The sequence below is a fragment of the Oncorhynchus tshawytscha genome, linkage group LG16 (genome assembly GCF_018296145.1).
Source record: "Oncorhynchus tshawytscha isolate Ot180627B linkage group LG16, Otsh_v2.0, whole genome shotgun sequence".
NCBI lineage: Eukaryota > Metazoa > Chordata > Actinopteri > Salmoniformes > Salmonidae > Oncorhynchus > Oncorhynchus tshawytscha.
The window spans coordinates 72,003,670-72,019,656 of NC_056444.1; the positions used below are offsets into that span (position 1 = coordinate 72,003,670).

General features: G+C 47.7%; 2 protein-coding genes across 2 annotated transcripts; both read left to right on the plus strand.

Moving 5' to 3' along the window:
• The first annotated feature begins 5,834 nt into the window (after positions 1 to 5,834).
• On the plus strand, positions 5,835 to 8,028 carry LOC112215227 (collagen alpha-1(IV) chain-like). The gene is made up of 4 exons (XM_042299932.1): positions 5,835 to 6,444; positions 6,544 to 6,825; positions 6,867 to 7,238; positions 7,433 to 8,028. The coding sequence occupies exons 1-4, from the start codon at positions 5,835 to 5,837 to the stop codon at positions 8,026 to 8,028; spliced, it is 1,860 nt and encodes a 619-aa protein (XP_042155866.1).
• Positions 8,029 to 11,060: 3,032 nt separating this feature from the next.
• On the plus strand, positions 11,061 to 11,774 carry LOC121839692 (stress protein DDR48-like). Its single transcript, XM_042299933.1, has one exon. It carries the CDS (start codon positions 11,061 to 11,063, stop codon positions 11,772 to 11,774), a length of 714 nt encoding a protein of 237 aa, XP_042155867.1.
• The last annotated feature ends 4,213 nt before the right edge of the window (positions 11,775 to 15,987 follow it).

Consider the following 15,987-nt stretch of genomic DNA (forward strand, 5'->3'; position numbering starts at 1 on the left):
TTTGGAAATACCTGGATTTCTGCATAAATTAGTCATACAATTTGATATGATCTTCATCTAGGTCACAACAATAGACAAACACAGTCTGCTTAAACTAATAACACACAAACAATTATACATGTTCATGTTTTTATTGAACACACTGTGTAAACATTCACAGTGCAGGCTGGCAGCAATAACTTCAACCAAATGTTTTCTGTAGTTGCGGATCAGACCTGCACAACAGTCAGGAGGAATTTTAGACCATTCCTCTTTAAAAAACTGTTTCAGTTCAGCAATATTCTTGGGATGTCTGGTATGAACTGCTCTCTTGAGGTCATCCCACAGCATCTCAATCGAGTTGAGGTCAGGAATCTGACAGGGCCACTCCAGAAGGCGTATTTTCTTCTGTTGAAGCCATTATGTTGTTGATTTACTTCTATGTTTTTGGTCGTTGTCCTGCTGCATCACCCAACTTCGGTTGAACTTCAATTGGCAAACAGATAGCTTAACATTTCATTTTTCCGTCGATGATAGCAAGCTGTCCAGGCCCTGAGGCAGCAAAGCAGCCCCAAACCATGATGCTCCCTCCACCATACTTTACAGGTGGGAGGATGTTTTGATGTTTGTGTGCTGTGTCTTTTTTTCTCCACACATAGTGTTGTATGTTCCTTCCAAACAACTCAACTGTAGTTTCATCTGTCCACAGAATATTTTGCCAATAGCGCTGTGGAACATCCAGGTACACTTTTGCAAACTTCAGACGTGCAGCAATGGGTTTTTTTTTGACAGCAGTGGCTTCTTCCGAGGTGTCCTCCCATGAACACCATCTTTGTTTAGTGTTTTACATATCGTAGATATCACGTCTGCTCACGCCCCCCCCCGGTGCTTGAGGGCGCCAGGCTGCCCTGCATCACGCACTCCTATCATCCATTACGCACACCTGCCTTCCCTCATCACGCGCATCAGCGATATTGGACTCACCTGGACTCACTCATCACCTGTTATTACCTCCCCTATATTTATCAGTTCCCCAGCTGTGTTCCCCACTTCTGCATTAATTGTTTTTGCTTGTATTACTAGTTTGCTGACGCTGTTCCTGTCTCGTTATATGTCCGTTCATTATTAAATGTCTGCTTCATCTCTCCAGCGTCATTCCATGTGACAGTAGACTCGTCAGCAGGGATGTTAGCATGTTCCAGAGATTTCTGTACTTCTGAAACTCTAGGATTCTTAACCTCATTCAGCATTCTGCGCTGTGCTCTTTCAGTCATCTTTGCAGGACAGCCACTCCTAGGGAGAGTAGCAACAGTGCTGAACTTTCTCCATTTATAGACAATTTGTCTTACCGTGGACTGATGAACACCAAGGCTTTTAGAGATACTTTTGTAACCCTTTCCAGCTTTATGCAAGTCAACAATTCTTAATCTTAGGTCTTCTGAGATCTCTTTTGTTCTATGCATGGTTCACATAAGGCAATACTTCTTGTGAATAGCTACCTCAAATTGTGTGTTTTTAAGAGGGCAAGGCAGCTCTAACCAACATCTCCAATCTCATCTCATTGATTGAACTCCAGGTTAGCCAGGAGCTAACCCGCGACAACCGACAACTGCATAACAGTTTCATTGTTTTTATTTAGGCGATGTCAGAGGTGTACTGCGTTGGAGTTGGAGTTGTCAAATCAGCAAGTGGCTTTTGGCCCTCTTGCGGACCTTGCAATTAGTTATAATCTCAGCCTTGTACAGTGCATTCATGATGCCAAGTGCCAAGTGGTTGAAGTGCTTCCATTACCCATTTAGGCAAATTCCGCATTAATAAATTGGCGACAGCCTGTATCGCCTCCTACCTATCTGTTTCATGTCTCAGGTAGCCTGTGAAAGCCAGCATTGATAGAATGCAAGAATTGACTAATATTTGCCATAGTCTAATAATTATCATATGCCAACATATCGCCAAAGGTCCTTGCAATGGGGAAACTTGCACTCCTGTGGACCTGAAATAATTTGATGGTGAAAGACGTTTTTGCAAGGGGTAGGCATTTAGAATTAAATGTGGAGTGGAACATTATAGTTATGCGATGACATCGTGTCCCTGTGTACCTTCAAAACTATTCGGCAAACATAATTTATTTGAAAAACAGTTTCCATCATCGTTTGTCGCATCATTTGTCATCTGTCGAACGGATACAATTGTTGTTGCTCTTTAGAGAATTTGCTTTTGATGAAAAAACCTGGGTCAATTCAAACCTGGCTAAACAAAACAATGAAACTGCTCTCCAGTTGTGGGTCAGCTGGAACTGGTTAAATCTAGGCCTGTGTTTGGCAGAAATGAAGATTGGTTCTGAATACATGGGTTAACATATTGAAATTATGTCATGAGAGGGAGGGACTATTCGCTTCCTAAATATAGCGTGCTCTCTTAGGTGAATACACCAACAATTTGCCTACTTTAGGGGATCAGGGGTTGCTGCTAATGAATAATCAGTGACATTTTCAGCGGTGCCATTATGGTTGTCTAAATACATCTCCTTATTTAATGTGAACTTATCTGGCAGTGTTCAGTGTTTGGTCGTTCCTTTATCATTTTAATGTTTGACAAAGACATATGTTCTCTTTTGTATTTCTGTTGTGTTGTTCTTGGCACATTGGTCATGGTCTTGCACTTGGCAACCTAATACGAGAGATGTTTTTCAAATGAAAAAAGAAAACAAAGGAGTTCAAATCAAATCAAAATGTATTGGTCACATACACATATTTAGCTGATGTTATTGTGGGTGTAGCGAAAGGCTTGTGTTCCTAGCTCCAACAGTGCAGTTGTATCTAACAATTTGGAACAATACACACAAATCTAAAAGCAAAAGAATGGAATTAAGAAATATATAAACATTAGGACAAGCAATGTTGTAGTGGCATTGACTAAAATACAGTAGAATAGAATGCAGTCTATACATATGACATGAAAAAAACACTATGTAAACATTAATAAAGTGACTAGTGTTACATTATTAAAGTGGCCTGTGATTCCATGTCTATGTATATAGGTCAACAGCCTCTAAGGTGCAGTGTTGAGTAATCGGGTGGTGGTCAGCTAGTGATGGCTATTTAACAGTCTGATGGCTTTGAGATAGAAGCTGTTTTTCGGTCTCTTGGTCCCAGCTTTGAGGCACCTGTACTGACCTCCCCTTCTGGATGATAGTAGGGTGAACAGGCCATGGTCGTTGATGTTCTTGATGATCTCTTTGGCCTTCCTGTGACATTGGGTGCTGTAGATGTCCTGGAGGGCAGGCAATGTGCCCCCGGTGATGCGTTGGGAAGACCACACCCCCCTCTGGAGAGCCCTGCGGTTGTTGGTGGTGCAGTTGCCGTACCAGGCGGTGATACAGCCATGTACACCGAGGAGGGGGAGCTCCCTTTGCTATTTCCTGAAGTCCACGATCAGCTGCTTCGTTTTGTTGACGTTGAGTGAAAGGTTATTTTCCTTTCACCACTCTGCCAGGGCCCTCACCTCCTCCCTGTAGGCTGTCTCGTCATTGTTGCTAATCAGGCCTACTACTGTTGTGTCGTCTGCAAACTTGATGATTGAGTTGGAGACGTGCATGGCCACACAGTCGAGGGTGAACAGGGAGTACAGGAGGGGGCTGAGCACACAACATTATGGGGCCCCATGGTTGAGGATCAGCGAAGTAGAGGTGTTGTTTCCTACCTTCACCACCTGGGGGGCGGTCTGTCAGGAAGTCCAGGACCCAGTTGCAAAGGGCGGGGTTCGGACCCAGGGCCCCAAGCTTAATGATGAGTTTGGAGGGTACCTTGGTGTTGAAGGCTGAGCTATAGTCAATGAACAGCATTCTTACATAGGTATTCCTCTTGTTCAGGTGGGATAGGGCAGTGTGCAGTGCAATGGCGATTGCATCGTCTGTGGATCATTTGGGGCGGTAAGCAAATTGAAGTGGGTCTAGGTTGTCAGGTAAAGTAGAGGTGATATGATCCTTAACTAGCCTCTGAAAGCACTTCATGATGACAGAAGTGAGTGCTATGGGGCGATAGTCATTTAGTTCAGTTACCTTTGCTTTCTTGGTTACAGGAACAGTGGTGGACATCTTAAAGCAGGTGGGGACAGCAGACTCGGATAGGGAGAGATTGAATATGTCCGTAAACACTCTAGCCAGATGGTCTGCGCATGTTCTGAGGACACGGCTAGGGATGCCATCTGGGCTTGCAGCCTTGCGAGGGTTAACCCGCTTAAATGACTTACTCACATCGGCCATGGAGAAGGAGAGCCCACAGTCCTTGGGAGCGGGCCGTGTCGGTGGCACTGTGTTATCCTCAAAGCGGCCGAAGAAGGTGTTAAGCTTGTCCGGGAGCAAGATGTCAGTGTCTGCGATGTGGCTGGTTTTCACTTTGTAGTCCGTGATTGTCTGTAGACCCTGCCACACACGTCTCGTGTCTGAGTCATTGAATTGCAACTCCGTACTGACATTTTGCCTGTTTGATTGCCTTACGGAGAGAATGACGACGCTGTTTGCATTCAACCATTTTCCCAGTCACCTTGCATTGGTTAAATCCGATGGTTCGCGCTTTCAGTTTTGCATGAATGCTGCCATCTATCCACAGTTTCTGGTTTGGGTAGGTTTTAATAGTCACAGTGGGAACAACATCCCCTATACACTTCCTGATGAACTCAGCCACCGTGTCAGAGTACATGTCAATATTATTCTCAGAGGCTACGCAAAACATATCCCAGTCTGCGTGATCAAAACAATATTGAAGCATGGATTCTGATTGGTCAGACCTGCGTTGAATATTCCTTAGCACGGGTATTTTCTGTTTGAGTTTCTGCCTATAGGAAGGGAGGAGCAAAATGGAGTTGTGATCTGATTTGCTGAAGGGAGGGCAGGGGTGGGTCTTGATTTGATGATAACACAGGTTTTGCTAAAGGTACTATATATGCTTCAGAAGGAATTGATGGTGTGCAAGGGGTGTCTATCCACCAGTCAAAACAGATTCGTCATACCCCCAGAGTTACAAAGAATGGGGCGAGAGAAAGGCACTGTATTTCCACACCACATTTTCTCCTTCTATCGTATTGCTCAATAATTGAATGCCATGCCACACACATACTTGAGTGTCTTGATTGTCTTAGGTTTTTCTAAATGCGTTTAATGACAGTTATGTGAGCATGCCGTGACTCATTATCTGCCCTAGCGTCTAACACACACACACACACACACACACACACACACACGCAGCCTGCCAAAGCGGTTGCGAAACAGCCCTGCCTGCGCTACACCACGTCTTCGACTGAGACTCCCTGACAGGAATTTCCCATCTCCCCATTATCAGCATCAGACGAGCTGAGTGATCGCAGTTGCATCTGCCCAAATGCTAAGAGCAACCGATTTTTCTCCTTTTCCTGCTCCTATCCTATCCCAGAGAAGTGATGTTGGGTTTATGAATGGGCTCATTGTGAATGTGTGAGGTTTCTGTCTTTTTGTTTGTCTGTCTGTACCAAGGTTGTGTAAATGAGCATAGTTGGACTGTATAGCTATCATAGCTATCATGAGGCTTTAACTAGATAGCAGGATTCCTCCCTGCTTAGAAACGAACTGGGTCCTGTGGGGTGATGGTGTGATGGCTTTAGCAGAGTTACTCCCATGGTGCACATTGCTCGTTCTGAAATTTCTTAATTTCTTTCTTTTTACTTTTGGATTACATGCATATTGTTTTGTATCGTTTTCTAGGTATTATTATTACTACACTTTTGGAGCTGCACCTGCGAAAACATCTGAAAATCTGTGTACACGACCAATAAACTTTGTTTTACAGTCATCCACACCAAGAGACTATGGCAGCTCGTCCATGCCAGGAGACTATGGCAGCTCATCCACCTCAGGAGACTATGGCAGCTCGTCCACTCTAGAAGACTATGGCAGCTCATCCACTCTAGAAGACTATGGCAGCTCGTCCACTCTAGAAGACTATGGCAGCTCGTCCACTCTAGAAGACTATAGCAACTCATCCACGCCAGGACACTATGGCAGCTCGTCCATGCCAGGAGAATATGGCAGCTTGTCCACTCTAGAAGACTATAGCAGCTCGTCCACTCTAGAAGACTTTGACAGCTCATCCACACCAGGAGACTATGGCAGCTCATTCACACCAGGAGACTATGGCAGCTCGCCCAGGCCAGGAGACTCTAGCAGCTCGTCCACACCAGGAGACAATAGCAGTTCGTCCACGCCAGGAGACTATGACAGCTCGTCCAAACCAGGAGACTATGGCAGCTCATCCACACCAGGACACTATGGCAGCTCACCCAGGTCAGGACACTATAACAGCTCGTCCACACCAGGAGACTATGGCAGCTGGCCCAGGCCAGGAGACTATAGCAGCTCGTCCATACCAGGAGACTATGGCAGCTCATCCACACCAGGAGACTATGGCAGCTCACCCAGGCCAGGAGACTATGGCAGCTTGTCAACGCCTTGAGACTATGGCAGCTCGCCCAGGCCAGGAGACTATGGCAGCTCATCCACTCTAGAAGACTATAGCAACTCATCCACGCCAGGATACTATGGCAGCTCGTCCCCGCCAGGAGACTATGGCAGCTCATCCACTCTAGAAGATTATAGCAGTTTGTCCACTCTAGAAGACTTTGACAGCTCATCCACACCAGGAGACAATGGCAGCTCATTCACACCAGGAGACTATGGGAGCTCGCCCAGGCCAGGAGACTATGGCAGCTCGTCCACTCTAGAAGGCTATGGCAGCTTGTCCACGCCAGGAGAATATGGCAGCTTGTCCACGCCAGGAGAATATGGCAGCTCGTCCACACCAGGAGACTATAGCAGTTCGTCCACGCCAGGAGACTATGACAGCTCATCACACCAGGATACTATGGCAGCTCGTCCACACCAGGAGACTATGGCAGCTCATCGACGCCAGGAGACTATGGCAGCTCGTCCAGGCCAGGAGACTATGGCAGCTCGCCCAAGCCAGGAAACTATGGCAGCTCATCCACTCTAGAAGACTATGGCAGCTTGTCCACGCCAGGAGAATATGGCAGCTTGTCCACGCCAGGAGAATATGGCAGCTCGTCCACACCAGGAGACTATAGCAGTTCGTCCACGCCAGGAGACTATGACAGCTCACCCACGCCAGGAGAATATGGCAGCTCATCACACCAGAAGACTATGGCAGCTCGTCCACGCCAGGAGACTATGGCAGCTCATCCACACCAGGAGACTATGGCAGCTCGCCCAGGTCAGGAGACTATAGCAGCTCGTCCATACCAGGAGACTATGGCAGCTCATCCACACCAGGAGACTATGGCAGCTCACCCAGGCCAGGAGACTATGGCAGCTTGTCAACGCCTTGAGACTATGGCAGCTCGCCCAGGCCAGGAGACTATGGCAGCTCATCCACTCTAGAAGACTATAGCAACTCATCCACACCAGGAGACTATGGCAGCTCGTCCCCGCCAGGAGACTATGGCAGCTCATCCACTCTAGAAGATTATAGCAGTTCGTCCACTCTAGAAGACTTTGACAGCTCATCCACACCAGGAGACAATGGCAGCTCATTCACACCAGGAGACTATGGGAGCTCGCCCAGGCCAGGAGACTATGGCAGCTCGTCCACACCAGGAGAATATGGCAGCTTATCCACGCCAGGAGACTATGACAGCTTGTCCACGCCAGGAGAATATGGCAGCTCGTCCACACCAGGAGACTATGGCAGCTCGTCCACTCTAGAAGGCTCTGGCAGCTTGTCCACGCCAGGAGAATATGGCAGCTTGTCCACGCCAGGAGAATATGGCAGCTCGTCCACACCAGGAGACTATAGCAGTTCGTCCACGCCAGGAGACTATGACAGCTCATCCACACCAGGATACTATGGCAGCTCGTCCACACCAGGAGACTATGGCAGCTCATCCACGCCAGGAGACTATGGCAGCTCGTCCAGGCCAGGAGACTATGGCAGCTCGCCCAAGCCAGGAAACTATGGCAGCTCGTCCACGCCAGGAGACTATGGCAGCTCAGGCCAAGACTAAGCTCGTCCACTCTAAAGACTATGGCAGCTTGTCCATGCCAGGAGAATATGGCAGCTCATCCACTCTAGAAGACTATGGCAGCTCATCCACTCTAGAAGACTATGGCAGCTCGTCCACTCTAGAAGACTATAGCAAATCATCCACACCAAGAGACTATGGCAGTTCGTCCACGCCAGGAGACTATGGCAGCTCATCCACTCTATATGATTATAGCAGTTCGTCCACTCTAGAAGACTTTGACAGCTCATCCACACCAGGAGACAATGGCAGCTCATTCACACCAGGAGACTATGGGAGCTCGCCCAGGCCAGGAGACTATGGCAGCTCGTCCACACCAGGAGAATATGGCAGCTTATCCACGCCAGGAGACTATGACAGCTTGTCACCCAGGCCAGGAGAATATGGCAGCTCGTCCACACCAGGAGACTTGGGAGCTCGCCCAGGCCAGAGACTATGGCAGCTCGTCCACCAGGCCACGCCAGGAGACTATGACAGCTCATCCACTCTAGAAGACTATAGCAACTCATCCACGCCAGGACACTATGGCAGCTCGTCCATGCCAGGAGAATATGGCAGCTTGTCCACTCTAGAAGACTATAGCAGCTCGTCCACTCTAGAAGACTTTGACAGCTCATCCACACCAGGAGACTATGGCAGCTCATTCACACCAGGAGACTATGGCAGCTCGCCCAGGCCAGGAGACTCTAGCAGCTCGTCCACACCAGGAGACAATAGCAGTTCGTCCACGCCAGGAGACTATGACAGCTCGTCCAAACCAGGAGACTATGGCAGCTCATCCACACCAGGACACTATGGCAGCTCAGGTCAACACTATAACAGCTCGTCCACACCAGGAGACTATGGCAGCTGGCCCAGGCCAGCTATAGCAGCTCGTCCATACCAGGAGACTATGGCAGCTCATCCACACCAGGAGACTATGGCAGCTCACCCAGGCCAGAGACTATGGCAGCTTGTCAACGCCTTGAGACTATGGCAGCTCGCCCAGGCCAGGAGACTATGGCAGCTCATCCACTCTAGAAGACTATAGCAACTCATCCACGCCAGGATACTATGGCAGCTCGTCCCCGCCAGGAGACTATGGCAGCTCATCCACTCTAGAAGATTATAGCAGTTTGTCCACTCTAGAAGACTTTGACAGCTCATCCACACCAGGAGACAATGGCAGCTCATTCACACCAGGAGACTATGGGAGCTCGCCCAGGCCAGGAGACTATGGCAGCTCGTCCACTCTAGAAGGCTATGGCAGCTTGTCCACGCCAGGAGAATATGGCAGCTTGTCCACGCCAGGAGAATATGGCAGCTCGTCCACACCAGGAGACTATAGCAGTTCGTCCACGCCAGGAGACTATGACAGCTCATCACACCAGGATACTATGGCAGCTCGTCCACACCAGGAGACTATGGCAGCTCATCGACGCCAGGAGACTATGGCAGCTCGTCCAGGCCAGGAGACTATGGCAGCTCGCCCAAGCCAGGAAACTATGGCAGCTCGTCCACTCTAGAAGGCTATGGCAGCTTGTCCACGCCAGGAGAATATGGCAGCTTGTCCACGCCAGGAGAATATGGCAGCTCGTCCACACCAGGAGACTATAGCAGTTCGTCCACGCCAGGAGACTATGACAGCTCACCCACGCCAGGAGAATATGGCAGCTCATCCACACCAGAAGACTATGGCAGCTCGTCCACGCCAGGAGACTATGGCAGCTCATCCACACCAGGAGACTATGGCAGCTCGCCCAGGTCAGGAGACTATAGCAGCTCGTCCATACCAGGAGACTATGGCAGCTCATCCACACCAGGAGACTATGGCAGCTCACCCAGGCCAGGAGACTATGGCAGCTTGTCAACGCCTTGAGACTATGGCAGCTCGCCCAGGCCAGGAGACTATGGCAGCTCATCCACTCTAGAAGACTATAGCAACTCATCCACGCCAGGAGACTATGGCAGCTCGTCCCCGCCAGGAGACTATGGCAGCTCATCCACTCTAGAAGATTATAGCAGTTCGTCCACTCTAGAAGACTTTGACAGCTCATCCACACCAGGAGACAATGGCAGCTCATTCACACCAGGAGACTATGGGAGCTCGCCCAGGCCAGGAGACTATGGCAGCTCGTCCACACCAGGAGAATATGGCAGCTTATCCACGCCAGGAGACTATGACAGCTTGTCCACGCCAGGAGAATATGGCAGCTCGTCCACACCAGGAGACTATGGCAGCTCGTCCACTCTAGAAGGCTCTGGCAGCTTGTCCACGCCAGGAGAATATGGCAGCTTGTCCACGCCAGGAGAATATGGCAGCTCGTCCACACCAGGAGACTATAGCAGTTCGTCCACGCCAGGAGACTATGACAGCTCATCCACACCAGGATACTATGGCAGCTCGTCCACACCAGGAGACTATGGCAGCTCATCCACGCCAGGAGACTATGGCAGCTCGTCCAGGCCAGGAGACTATGGCAGCTCGCCCAAGCCAGGAAACTATGGCAGCTCGTCCACGCCAGGAGACTATGGCAGCTCGCCCAGGCCAGGAGACTATGGCAGCTCGTCCACTCTAGAAGACTATGGCAGCTTGTCCATGCCAGGAGAATATGGCAGCTCATCCACTCTAGAAGACTATGGCAGCTCATCCACTCTAGAAGACTATGGCAGCTCGTCCACTCTAGAAGACTATAGCAAATCATCCACACCAAGAGACTATGGCAGTTCGTCCACGCCAGGAGACTATGGCAGCTCATCCACTCTATATGATTATAGCAGTTCGTCCACTTTGAAGACATTGACAGCTCATCCACACCAGGAGACTATGGCAGCTCATCCACAGGAGACTATAGCAGCTCGTCCACATTTGAAGACTATGACAGCCCGTCCACCAGGAGACTATGGCAGCTCATCCAGAGGAGACTATGGCAGCTCGCCCAGGCCAGGAGACTATGGCAGCTCATCCACACCAGGAGAATATGGCAGCTCGCCCAGGCCAGGAGACTATGAAAGCCTGTCCATGCCAGGAGACTATGGCAGCTCATCCACCAGGAGACTATGGCAGCTCATCCACTCTAGAAGACTATGGCAGCTCATCCACTCTAGAAGACTATGGCAGCTCATCCACTCTAGAAGACTATGGCAGCTCATCCACTCTAGAAGACTATGGCAGCTCGTCCACTCTAGAAGACTATAGCAACTCATCCATGCCAGGAGACTATGGCAGCTCGTCCACGCCAGGAGAATATGGCAGCTCGTCCACACCAGGAGACTATGGCAGCACGCCCAGGCCAGGAGACTATGGCAGCTCATCCACTCTAGAAGACTATGGCAGCTCATCCACTCTAGAAGACTATGGCAGCTCGTCCACTCTAGAAGACTATGGCAGCTCGTCCACTCTAGAAGACTATGGCAGCTCATCCACTCTAGAAGACTATGGCAGCTCGTCCACTCTAGAAGACTATGGCAGCTCATCCACTCTAGAAGACTATGGCAGCTCGTCCACTCTAGAAGACTATGGCAGCTCATCCACTCTAGAAGACTATGGCAGCTCATCCACTCTAGAAGACTATGGCAGCTCGTCCACTCTAGAAGACTTTGACAGCTCATCCACACCAGGAGACTATGGCAGCTCGCCCAGGCCAGGAGACTATGGCAGCTCGCCCAGGCCAGGAGACTATGGCAGCTCATTCACACCAGGAGACTATGGCAGCTCGTCCAGGCCAGGAGACTATGGCAGCTCGTGACAATGGTAACCTACAAGTGTGCCAGATGCCAATGCAACATTATTAGTATTGTTCATTATTGTCCCTGCAAGATTTAAATCAAGACATGTTTGATGGAAACTAAACCCTAATGGTTGTGTCCCTAACACAAAATGGTTCATTTACATTGAATTGCAGAGTCCTGGGGGTTTTATTCTTCTTGCCACAGAGAACAATTATAGTGCCCATAATTTTGCTTACTTATTCACTTATCTGGTGAAGTAGCTAGCATTTTTAGACAGGGTTCTCCCTCTGTACTCCCTTTATTGTAACAAGCAAAGTGGTTTACACTATTTGTCCCAATAATACAAAACAAATGGGAATGATCTAGAAACTAAATTACAGCAGAACAATGCAGAGGGGACATTAATTGAATGTTCACTGTCTCTCTCCCTGTTATTCATCACTTCCAAACAAGGCTACCTGTGGAGAGCAGAGCAGACAGAGGATCTGCATCCCAAATGGAACTCTATTCCCTACATAGTGCAGTACTTTTGACCATGGGCCAGAGTCAAAAGTAGTGCACTATAAAGGGAATAGGGTGCCATGTGGGACACAGACAGAGAGACCGTCTCTCCCTTGGAGACACACACCAAGCTCCTGTATATGATGTTTTGTGCATGCTTTGAATTTTTTCACAGCAACCTAAGTTACTCAAACAGTTACTCAGTCCAAGACCCACTGATACCTAGGCAGGATACTCTAAACACAACTGTTGCTATGATACCAGTTTAGTCGCTCTGTCCTTTCTTTTGTTTCTCTGTAGAAAAGAGAGAAGGTGCAAAGAAAATGAAACAGAGGTGTCACGTGGCATTCCTGAAGATGTTCTACTTTCTTTCTGTTTGGGAGTCTCTGTCTCTCTTTCTCTTCCTCCCAGTCACTTCTTTATTTCTTTTTTTCTATCGGGCAGACAGGTAAATTATCCTGACTCTGTCTCCTACTCATAGCTTACATTACAACGTGCAGTTCAGTGAAGATTTGGAATGAGCAAAGTACACAGACAATGAGCAACGCTAGATTTTCCTATAAAATGTGCTCTGCATGCAGAAGTTCAGAAGCAGAGGTTGTTCTTCAGACCTGGAGGTTCCAGGGAAGCACCCAGACTTTGCCAGGAGGAGTGAAAGATGTTTTTCCGCTAACAGCACCTAACCCCTCTGTCTGTCCGTATCAGTCAATATGCAGTCAGACAGAAAAGTAGAGATTTGTGTACGTGATGTCATTTATTTACCATAACCATAGCTCCTACAGATATACAGTGCATTCTGAAAGTATTCAGATCCCTTCCCCTTTTCCACATTTTGTTACGTTACAACCTTATTCTAAAATGGATGAAATAAAAAAAAATCCTCATCAATCTACACACAATACCCCATAATAACAAAGCGAAAACAGGTTTTTAGAAATGTTAGCAAATATATTTAAAATAAAAAACAGATACCTTATTTACATAAGTATTCAGACCCTTTGCTGTGAGACTCAAAACTGAGCTTGTTTCTACAACTTGATTGGAGTTCACCTGTGGTAAATTCAATTGATTGGACATGATTTGGAAAGGCACACACCTGTCTATATAAGGTCCCACAGTTGGCAGTGCTTGTCAGAGCAAAAACAAAGCCATGAGGTCGAAGGAATTGTCTTAAGCGCTCCGAACCAGGATTGTGTCAAGGCACAGATCTGGGGAAAGGTACCAAAACATTTCTGCAGCTTTGAAGGTCCCCAAGAACACAGTGGCATCCATCATTCTTTAAAGGAAGAAGTTTAGAACCACCAAGACTCTTCCTAGAGCTGGCTATTTTTCAGCGTCAGGGACTGGGAGACTAGTCAGGATTGAAGGAAAGATGAACGGAGCAAAGTACAAAGAAATCCTTGGTGAAAACCTGCTCCAGAGTGCTCAGAACCTCAGACTGGGTCGAAGCTTCCCCTTCCAACAGGACAATGAACCTAAGCACACAGGCAAGACAACGCAGGAGTGGCTTCGGGACAAGTATCTGAATGTTCTTGAGTGGCCCAGCCAGAGCCCGGACTTGAACTCGATCAAACATCTCTGAAGAGACCTGAAAATAGCTGTGCAGCAACGCTCCCCATCCAACCTGAGAGCTTGAGATGATCTGCAGAGAAGAATGGGAGAAACTCCCAAAATACAGCTTGTGCCAAGCTTGTAGCGTAATACCCAAGATGACTCAAGGCTGTAATCGCTGCCAAAGGTGCTTCAACAAAGTACTGAGTCAGTTTTTTATTTTGAATAAATTTGCAAAAATCTCTAAAAAACTGTTTTTTTTCTTTGTCAATATGGGGTATTGTGTGTAGATTGATGAGGATTAAAACAAAAAAACTATTTTAGAATAAGGCTGTAACGTAACAAAATGAGGAAAAAGTCAAAGGGGCTGAATACTTTCTGAATGCACTGTAGATACCTTGTCTAAGTTACATAGTCTCGAAAACCTGACCCCAGGCAGCACAGTGACTAGGGTCGGGTTTCAATGATGGACTATTTGGCATAGAGGAGCTACATCACTACCTACGTCACCACCTTATTTGCTTGAATAAAATACAAAGGGCTAGTTTGCTAGTTTGCATCAACTACCTTAACTAAAACCACTGCAAAGGTTTTGAATTGTGACGTTGTGGAATGTCTGCCTTGTGATTTGTTGGGAGAGTCCCTGGAACTGGTTTACGAAACTATAGGGTCTGGTTTACAAAACTATAGGTTACACCTATTTACTAACTGCAAGTTCATTATCATTAATTATTTTATTTTGCTTCTGCAAAGTTTTCTGTGGCTTTAGTAGGGGAAAGTACTGGTAATTGCACGTGGTCACGCATACCTGCAATGTAGCTTAAATTCTACAACAAAATCTCCCTTCCCTGGCATGATTAATTCAAACTGCCCTATCTTAATTTAGATCATCTGTCTCACTTCTGCCATTCTCTGGACGATTTTTATTTATTTATGAGCAGAAAGTAATATTAGGGTAACTTTCAATAATTTTATTCTCAATTTACACAGCTGTCAAGTGCATTTATAGCTTTGTACATTCACACACGGCCGGCATGTTGTGCTCCAACCATGCCTCTTTCCTTCCCACATCCACTCTCTCCAGTCTCCTCATACCTATTCCTTCCCACATCCACTCTCTCCAGTCTCCTCATACCTATTCCTTCCCACATCCACTCTCTCCAGTCTCCTCATACCTATTCCTTCCCACATCCACTAACTCCAGTGTCCTCATACCTATTCCTTCCCACATCCACTCTCTCCAGTCTCCTCATACCTATTCCTTCCCACATCCACTCTCTCCAGTCTCCTCATACCTATTCCTTCCCACATCCACTCTCTCCAGTCTCCTCATACCTATTCCTTCCCACATCCACTCTCTCCAGTCTCCTCATACCTATTCCTTCCCACATCCACTCTCTCCAGTCTCCTCATACCTATTCCTTCCCACATCCACTCTCTCCAGTCTCCTCATACCTATTCGTAGTCTGTGATTTGTTACTACTATGTACTAAACAGAGGAAGGACACAAAGCAATCTCTAGATCATTCCCAAGTGTATTGTAAGAATTAAAACAGTACAACAAACCAAGCCATCCATCACATCACCTAGCTTCTCTACACCATGGTTCTGGGTTTAACTATGCCACTACTATCCACTATCTTACTACCCAAGTTGTGTAAGGACACGAAGCCAATGATATTAATGAAGCAAAACAAGGTAATTTGTCCCCAGCTCTCTTACCCCAGGTTGAGACAAGGCTCCTCCTGTCCTGGGTCATAACGACACAGAGAGTGTCTTTCAGAACATTCCCATAATTATCCTCCATCTCATCTGTCTGACGTGGATCTGTCAGTGATATTGATTGTTTGTCCTGATGCCCACCTCCTTGGGGAGTGGAGGGGGATGTTTGGATCCCCCTAGACTAGAGTTGGAACGGTTGGCTTGAGGAGCCCATGGGAAAGCTAGTGGCCCGTACTGACTGGAGCTATTGGTGAGATTGGTATTGTGTTAATGGGAGCCTCCAAGACACATGCAGACAAACTGATGAGGTGGATCAGTTTGTGTGCATAAGCGGTGGTACGTTTCTGTAAGCTAAGTACTCAGACAGTAGGGCGAGTTCAAGTGCGTCGTACACATACACGAGCCCCTAACAAACTGTTTTGAGGATAGCCGTTTTAGTGACCACTGACGGGCCTC

Excerpts from the sequence above, each read along its gene's own strand:
- LOC112215227 (XM_042299932.1), top strand. The coding sequence starts at position 5,835 with ATGCCAGGAGACTATGGCAGCTCATCCACCTCAGGAGACTATGGCAGC. Across the intron at positions 6,445-6,543 it reads ACCCAGGCCAGGAGACTATG|GATACTATGGCAGCTCGTCC; the intron begins GCAGCTTGTCAA and ends CATCCACGCCAG. Across the intron at positions 6,826-6,866 it reads CACACCAGGAGACTATAGCA|GATACTATGGCAGCTCGTCC; the intron begins GTTCGTCCACGC and ends TCATCACACCAG.
- LOC121839692 (XM_042299933.1), top strand. The coding sequence starts at position 11,061 with ATGGCAGCTCATCCACCAGGAGACTATGGCAGCTCATCCACTCTAGAA.